The sequence below is a fragment of the Sinocyclocheilus rhinocerous genome, unplaced genomic scaffold (genome assembly GCF_001515625.1).
Source record: "Sinocyclocheilus rhinocerous isolate Xijiao unplaced genomic scaffold, SAMN03320098_v1.1 scaffold147, whole genome shotgun sequence".
In the NCBI taxonomy this organism is placed as follows: Eukaryota; Metazoa; Chordata; class Actinopteri; order Cypriniformes; family Cyprinidae; genus Sinocyclocheilus; species Sinocyclocheilus rhinocerous.
Window position 1 is genome coordinate 11,336 of NW_015651498.1, and position 9,214 is coordinate 20,549.

A 9,214-nucleotide genomic window follows, 5' to 3' on the forward strand; every position below is an offset into this window, starting at 1 on the left:
CTTATTTACGTGAAAATAATTTCAATTTATATATATATAGAAAAATACAGTTATTTCAACACTTTTCTAAAGAGCAACAGATGCAATCTCTCGGAAACGGAAATGTCTTTCACCCTCTTATCACCTGATTAGACACGTTAAAGCAGACAGATGACCCTTCGACCATCCTAATGAGATGTCCCGGGACCCCAAACACTGGAATGTTCTAGAAAGTGAGTACAGGATGAATAAATAAAAGTGATATCAAGCAAAAGGGAAAAGGAAGGTGCAGGGACACATTTTTCACCAATATAGCAAAGCTCTCCTGCGATATGTACAAATGCGCAAAGTCATGACCCCTTTTTTATAGTAGCAGCAGATGTGTTAGCGGCATTCGAGTCCTGAATCTCGATTAGAAGGTGATAAAAACACATACACAATCATTCACGCGTACAGAAACACGCTGGGCGTCTGGGAGCTTGATTACTGCATCAAACACCGTCACCGTCGTGAATAAGCATGACCTGAGGGACATAATATTCCACTCTCCGTTCATGCAGTTATTGAGAAAAAATAAAGCAAGAAGTTCGTACAGCACTACCCTCAGTGTCGAGTAGCAGTACGACGCTTGACGCACTCCACAAACACGCCAAAGCCTATTGCACAAAAAAAACAGGCAACACATTTCATATTTCTGTCTGCACAACGGATAAGCTCTTTTTCCCAGACTTGAGCCATGAAAGGAGCATTTGGACCCTGCAGGGGCTGAAGGGATGTAAGTCGGGGTATTGTGTATAATAAGCAGCTGGGAAATCTTGGGCAAGCAGGCCGGCCACGGCAAGATTACAAATGACTAGCAAGAATAAAATGTACAAAATGCCCATAGGCACCTCTCAGAAAAGTGCAAGGCTCTCCATTTTATTTACCAACTCCAGGTGTCCACAGAGCCTTCCGTCACAATCCATCTGTCAGATCGCTTCATTCAGTAACAAGTCGGCTACCCACCGAGTGCCCTAAGGTAAGTTGAAAGAAACGTTATTATACAGCCTAGTAATCAGTTTCTTCTTTTTCATCCCCAAAACTTTTCTGCTGTCTGGGTTCCTATAAACGCACGGTGTTAATTCGCAAGGGCTGCACGTTTTTTCCATTGGCGTGACTTTGACCGGGGCTGAAGTACGGATAAAGTTTAGCTAGAAACTTCTCTCGGTAGGTGTAGAGCCAGGACATGTTGTCGGCATTGTAGAAAACCAGCAAACCTTTGGGGTAGTCCAAGTAGACGCCCACTTTCTCGAGTTTGCTCTTTACGTTGAGGCGCGTCCAGGGCTCGGTGCAAGCGCTGTATTGGTTACCGTCGTGCATGACGATGCAGTAGAAGCCTCGGCTGGGTTGGATTTGAATGCTGCCCTTGCGGTTGACCGTCTCGTTGGCCACGCCGATCATCCACTGGGTTTTCTCGGACACCATCACTTCCCAGTAGTGGACGCCCGCGGAGAAGCCCTCGGCTCCCAGCACTGACACCTCAACGTCAAAGCGGCGCGGCGAATCCTGCAGGGGCTGCGGGTGCAGGTTCCCGTATGCAACGATGGTGCAGTCGTCTGACAATATGAGCCTCTGGTGAGCAGTGATGGGGTCCATGGTTAAAGCAGCAGGCACTGTGAACATAAGGATAGAGGAAATGAAAATCAGTGCATATAAAATCAGTCCAATAAAAGCTCAACACCTGTTATATTACAGCAGGTAAACATAAAAATAAATAAATAAATAAGAATAAGAAAAAAAAAAAAAAGGAAAAAAAATTGTATATATAAGAAATCTAAAATAAAGAAAATTAATAAATATAAAAAGTTAATGAAAAATATAAAAAATAAGAATAAAAATAACAATAAATAAATATATAAAAATAAAAATGAATAAAAACTAAAAATAAATATATTTATAAAAAACTTAAATCTGTTTTTAAAATATATTTAAAATATATAAAAATAAATATTAAAGTAACATTTTGGCCGTATTACCACCTTGGATGTGAATAAAACTTTCAATAATTCAATTATCAGCATCAAGTCATGAATTGGATCTTAACATATTAAAGGGGTCATATGATGTTGCTAAAAAGAACATTGTTTTGTGCGCTCGTAGCGCATATAGTCATATATTTTGTGGCAACTTTCGAAAGAAGAGGGAATCGAGCCTGATTATCCCGCCACCAGGCAAGCGGATCAGAGTGCAGATCGAGGGCTTCCTCCTGCAAATACCTTGCGACTTCAGTGTCTGCACGGATTCTTTTTGGGACCGGATTGGAGGACTGTGCTTTTCTCTTTCCAAGCAGGTCGTTAGAACGAGCCTTTTTAGGTAGGCGTGGTTGACTTAACTTTTATAAAGAATATCTATTTGGATTTGAGACTTTAGTCTTTGCAACTTTACAGATCTTCTTTATGCACCAAAAGCTTGTAACACTCCAAAGAGAAAGGAAAAACTGAAATCGCATCATATGATCCCTTTAAATTGCTCTTTTGTTATTGGTCTGATGTATTGATCTGATCGGTTTCCTAAAGAGGCTTTCTTAGGAGTGTAGAAAGATGGGCAAGTCTGGTTTGCCTTTGGGCATCCATACGTGGACATCCATAGAAGACATAAAGGTCATAGCTGTGGTCTAGCGGTTAGTGCATGTGCTCAGACTTTGTGGGCTTTTAGGCAAGGCAAGTTTATTTGTATAGCACATTTCATACACAATGGTAATTCAAAGTGCTTTACATAAAAGAAAAGAAAAAAAAATATTCACAACAATAAAACAAGGAATTTAAAAACTTTGAAAATGATTAAAAAAATTGATTTAAGAGGTTTAAAATGAATTTAAGAAAACGATTATACCTGGTTTTACTTAAGTATCCCATTCCACCTCTTCATCGCTTCCTTTTCTCTCTCTGTACTATACTTATAAAAGAGAAAAGTGGCAAAACGTCTAAATTAGCAGCTGGAAACGGGCGTTTGGGGAGGTCATTCTTGTCAATCAAAAGCGCTGACACAATCACTACCTAAGCTGGTGGAAAAATACTCCTCTGAAACACATAAACACACTCCCTCTAATTCGTTATCGGTCAGGTCATTTAAAGCATATAATCCTTTGTGTTCAAACACTTTAAAATGCATCCAGCAATAAGAATAAGAGTACTGGCCAGGAGCAAAATTGTCTACGGTTTGCAGTACTGGTCATTGTTTTAGCGCTGCTGCCAGGCATTGAGTACTTTGTCGAAGAAGGATAAATAATCTCCATCCATCAACCGCTGCCTGGCTGCTAATGCCTGCAGCGGACAATCTGCACTGCCCATTATGGTGCCAGCTTGCTGTGGGTTCAGTGGTGGGCAAGTGTGCCAAAGAAATGGACTGAGAGAAGAGCAAACCCTGGAAAGAGAACAAGCTTCCTGCATACAGACAAAAACAATGGACACATGCCACTAGCTTGGACCTGAAAAAGAGACCCGAGCCAAGCAGTTGCAATACATTATGATATGCAAGATGCCAAGATATAATTTTGGAAAAGATGAGCAATGATGAACTACATGAAGATTAAGAAACATGATGAGAAAATATGGGGAGAAAATGAAGCTGAGAGTATCTTGGGTAAAGAATGCTTATCTGAAACAATCACTTATTAGGCATGTTGTGCATTCTTTTGCATTGCACACACCACCAGAAGTTTTTGCATGTAAATGTTTAGGGTTTGTATGAACATTCAGAGTGAAGCAATGCTGGCTTGTTTTCCTGCGGTCCATAGATGGGCATGTCTGCCAGAGACCAGAGATGAAGAGGGAAATTTGCTAAATATTTTTGTCTTGGTTATTTAAAACCTTCGCCACAAACGGCAGAGCCAGAAGCCGGTCCAGAGGATAGGATGTCGACATTTCCACTCTTTGACATTGGCAGTTTGCACTTTAGGTAACCTATAAATAATTTAACCTCTGTCGCCTTGCTTTCGATCCGTCTCTGCCTCTCCCCTCTCTCTCTCTCTCTCTCCGAGTCACGCAAACAAAACAAACACCAGTAACAGGCTTTGGATTCAGAAAGTCACCGAAAAAAAATTGCTGTTCAGGTTGGGAGGGGGGAAAATACTGTAAATAAATAAATACTTTTTATACTTCTATACTATTTATATTTTTTATATAACTTTTAATAACTAATGAAAGCATTCACTTCACAATCATAGATGCATTACTACCTTGGGCGTGAAAAAAAAAAAAAAAAAAATATATATATATATATATATAAAATAAACATGAATAAATCTACAAAAACGAAAAACGAAAATATAAACAATCTAATTATTTATTATAAATTTTTACTTGTATGTACAATACATATATAAAATAATAAATACATAAATTATGGATATGTTTCAAAAGGTAAAAAAATAAAACATACATAAACTTTTTAGACTAAATTACAATGATATAATTTTATAGGACTTTATAGGACTGAGTATAAAACTTTCAATATTTATAGGCTCACTAACAGGCTTTGGATTCAGAAAGTGGCAAAAATATTTCTGTTCAGGTTGACAGGAAAAAAAAATTGGATATTGGAAATATCTATGCGAAATTCAAAAACAAGCCATGCCAGTTCAGAATAAAAGGCGGTGAGTGCAGCAGTGTGGAAGGAAGGATTTGAACTGGATTTGTTTCATGTGACAGGCCGAGCGTCGGCCCCTGCCTATTTCTGTCGGTGTAAAGGATGCTGGTAAATTGGAGAAATGACTGAGAGAGCGAGATATTCCCTGCTGTGTTATTTTAAATAATGCTCTGCCTCAGGTGGCTACTGAGGGGGAATACAGATGGAGGAGGCCTTCAGCGCTTCTCACTGCAGCTATTAAAATGGGCCACTCGTGCAGAGCTCAATCAGACATGCATTATCTCATTCACAGGGCTGTAAACACAGAGGTTGTGTTTGTGTTGATTAGATCATCTCTAATTGGAAGCAATAATACATACACAATGTTTAGTATTAGATCTTTGGACATGATTTCTATATTAATAGTACAACTGATACACAAATAACAACAGGCTATTCAATGAGATGCTCTTTCTTTCTGGACATAAATTAGCAGAGCTTAAAACTCGCTACCACAATGCTAGGTTGAAGCTGTTCGGTTGCTAAAGTGTCCTGAGTGGTTGCTTTGGTGTTCTGGGTAGTTCTTAGGTGGTTTGATATACTGTTCTCTAAATCCAGGTTCTTCTTCAATGCAAGTCTATGGTATTTTATTTTTTTTGGCCTCTCTATGTACCACCAATCAAAAACAGTCAATCTGATCCAGGGTTATTACTGTTAACTAAAACTAATACTATTTTTAACCATGTTAAATGGTGAAACAAACAAACAACAAAAACAAAAAGACAAATAGCTCAAATTAAATAAAATACAAATATTATATGAAAATATTAGAAATGTTGCATTGGCAAATAACTGAAATAAGTTATTAAATAACTAATAAAAATAATGGCTACTGAGGGGGAATACAGATGGAGGAGGCCTTCAGCGCTTCTCACTGCAGCTATTAAAATGGGCCACTCGTGCAGAGCTCAATCAGACATGCATTATCTCATTCACAGGGCTGTAAACACAGAGGTTGTGTTTGTGTTGATTAGATCATCTCTAATTGGAAGCAATAATACATACACAATGTTTAGTATTAGATCTTTGGACATGATTTCTATATTAATAGTACAACTGATACACAAATAACAACAGGCTATTCAATGAGATGCTCTTTCTTTCTGGACATAAATTAGCAGAGCTTAAAACTCGCTACCACAATGCTAGGTTGAAGCTGTTCGGTTGCTAAAGTGTCCTGAGTGGTTGCTTTGGTGTTCTGGGTAGTTCTTAGGTGGTTTGATATACTGTTCTCTAAATCCAGGTTCTTCTTCAATGCAAGTCTATGGTATTTTATTTTTTTTGGCCTCTCTATGTACCACCAATCAAAAACAGTCAATCTGATCCAGGGTTATTACTGTTAACTAAAACTAATACTATTTTTAACCATGTTAAATGGTGAAACAAACAAACAACAAAAACAAAAAGACAAATAGCTCAAATTAAATAAAATACAAATATTATATGAAAATATTAGAAATGTTGCATTGGCAAATAACTGAAATAAGTTATTAAATAACTAATAAAAATAAAATAAAAATAAATAAAATCTAAAATAAAAGGAATAACAAATATACGAAAAATATAAATATGAAAAAAATAAAGGCAATTTAAAATATAACATTTTAAATTATAATATAAATAATAGTAAAATAACACTGGTCTGATCTCTTAGACAAATATTAACACACCTCCCCTCAATAAGCCACATGATGTGAGGTATTATTCACGTCTGCAGAACAAACAGTGTTGGGTTTGTTTGAATATCTCAGTCCAACTGCAAACTACAAGACAGAAGCTAATGGCTCTGTGCAAATTTAAAAGTTTCTTGGATGAAACTAAGCGACCATAATCTTGACCCACCTAGTCTATAATTAATGATGTAAAATGAGCTCCAACATGACCGCAAACAAGATTGAAATTAGTGTCTGCACTCAATAGAAAGGGCAACGAGCTTCAGTCCTGTAGTGTGCGCTTGGCTGAACCTCAAATACGTGTAACAGCAATAGTAACACTTGCCTTGGCAAATGCCGCAAAATGGATTTTTCACTGTTCTGAATGCTTATGCCTGGAATATAAGCACATGATAATGTTGAGATGCTGGGAAGTATTTGCTAAACACAAACAAACATACTAAACACACCACCCACAAAACCATCGCAGATCCTTTGTAAATCCTGTTTGGGAAACCTTGATCTAGTGTATTTGTGCAGATTACATTAGCATGAGCTTAATTTCCAGGTATAAGCATTCAGAACAGTGAAAAACTCAATTTGTAGCGTAACTTTTTTTTTTTTTTAAGGGATGCATCTTCCTGTATTTGCAGTTGTTTTCTCAGTGACACATAGCCACTATTTAAAATGCAATTCTACAGTTCTGACACATTACCTGGCGATATATCCAGAAAAAGAGACTTCCAGATGGTATATTGTAGTGGCCCCATGTATTTGGACGTCGGGAAGTCTTCATAGGTGAGGTTGGTTTCGTGGATCTTTCCCTTTATTCTGCGGAGACAGAGGACAACAATTGCATTATTCAAATTCAACACTGGCAACCCACCAAACCCCAAGCAACCGATTCCTCCTCAAAGGCTAGATCCTGTTTCCAAACACTCGCTTTTGAATCGCACTGTTTTCTACATAGCTGTGCCGCCCCTGCAAAGTCAAACAGCTCAGATTCGCCGTTGGGAGTGAGGTCAATCTGGGCAACACTGCAGATCACTTTCATTACTTCAAGCCCAAAATTAATCATGCTATTCCTTTCCCATATGGCTAACTCATTCCCCTCTCGTCATTTCCAAATGAAAACGACTGCTGCACACCATTCAGAAATGCAGTTTTCTCAAAATGCAGTCTTAAACTTCAAATATTTATGCTGATTAATAGGGCTAAGATATGTAGATATAAATCGCAACAAGCTTTGTTACTTTTGATATCAAAAAGTCTTCTTTCAAAATCTATCAATGTTATTATGAAATTTAAACAACAAACATCGTTTTGATGCTCTTTAATGTGGCGTTACATTGCTGTAGATTCTTCAGTTCAAGCGGAATGTGAACAGATCCTCTTTTCCTCTTTACTACTAGTTACAGCACAAAATAAACATGACTGAACATCAGAGGGCATGTTGAAAGAAACAGTACAGGTACATGTCTCAGGTAATTGCTCAGTGTTTCAACCGCAGAAAGACATCAATAAAACATTGTTACGTAGTGTTACATTTACATTAACAAAGCCATTTAATGACCACAGCTTGACAGTTACCTAGAAAAATGAACACTAAAGGGGAGCATTTTGCTAAAAGTATTACACACTCTTGATTTTTTTCTTACTTATATATTTTTACTTAACATTTTCTTCAATATTTAATGTAAGTTTGAATAATTCTGTCATGGAAACAAGTAATGACAGCCACCATTTAAACATTTTCTTCAATATTTAATGTAAGTTTGAATAATTCTGTCATGGAAACAAGTAATGACAGCCACCATTTAAACATTTTCTTCAATATTTAATGTAAGTTTGAATAATTCTGTCATGGAAACAAGTAATGACAGCCATTAACACTTTAAAAGAGACAGAAATTTAGATGTTTGTGAAAGATGTTTTCTCTGTTTTGGAGGGACGATCATTTTTAAATCATACCCTATTTATTACATCAAAATTTGTTAATACTTTACTATATTTTTGGGTTGGATCATTTTATCAGTTGTTTATTATTCATGCAACCATACATATTGCTGTTAAAGTTTTTATTTATAACCATTATATAGCTGATAACTTTGTCTAGTGCTCTTATGAATGTTTATATAGCATGACTTACTATACTGAATGACTTAAGCATAGACTTCTTCATGGCTAGTGTTTGCATATTTCATTTCATTCTGTAACCTACTTGTTCTACAGATCTGTGCACTAGTGTTAAATGCTACAGATTTTGACAGCGTTGATAAAGTTTCTGACAGATAATATCATGATTTTTTTTTTTGCGTTTCCCTTACCGAATCTTGTTGTCAGCAATAACCTGTCCATGGACTTTTTTGATTACTGCCAGTTTAAGTGCCGGCGATGCAATGTTGCCAGATATTGCTATTAAAATAAACAAAAACCTATAAATAAATAAAAATAAACCGAAATTATTTAAGATAAAGATATCGCTGATCCTAAACCGCAACTTCCTACTTTATTAACTTTCTAAAGTGTCAAATTAAGTGGAAAAATAAGTCAAAAAATGCTTATAATTAGGGGTGCTCCGATTGATCGGCTACCGATCACTATCGGCCGATAATCACGTTGGGATGATTGATCGGCAGTCTCTAAAAAGGCCGATCTCAAAAAAAAAACTATCTCAAGCTGATGACGCTGCCATGAAAGGTTTGGCACGACATGCAGCGGCACCGTCTCAGTCTCTGTCCGGCGCGGGTGAAATGTTCACATTACTCCGTTTGCAGTGCATATGTGGTGCGTATTTTTTCCACGCTCATGTTAAAGGATCAATAAAGCGTGCACACTGCGCACGGTTGCGGTCCGACAGTGCGTTCCGAGCGGTGCGTCTGCAGCAGTGCAGAGATCGTTTCCGCACCGAGTCTATG

At 37.3% G+C, this 9,214-nt stretch overlaps 1 protein-coding gene across 3 annotated transcripts in view; it reads right to left on the bottom strand.

Moving 5' to 3' along the window:
* LOC107712973 (E3 ubiquitin-protein ligase TRIM62-like) overlaps positions 1 to 9,214 on the bottom strand; it is a 51,753-nt gene continuing 42,539 nt past the window's right edge. For all 3 annotated transcript variants that reach the window (XM_016518371.1, XM_016518372.1, XM_016518370.1), the window contains 2 exons: positions 7,012 to 7,127; positions 1 to 1,631 (listed from right to left, as the gene is read on the bottom strand). In XM_016518371.1, coding sequence (XP_016373857.1) covers positions 1,081 to 1,631; positions 7,012 to 7,127 — 667 coding nt within the window. In that variant the 3' untranslated portion in view covers positions 1 to 1,080. The remainder of the gene's footprint in view (positions 1,632 to 7,011; positions 7,128 to 9,214) is intronic.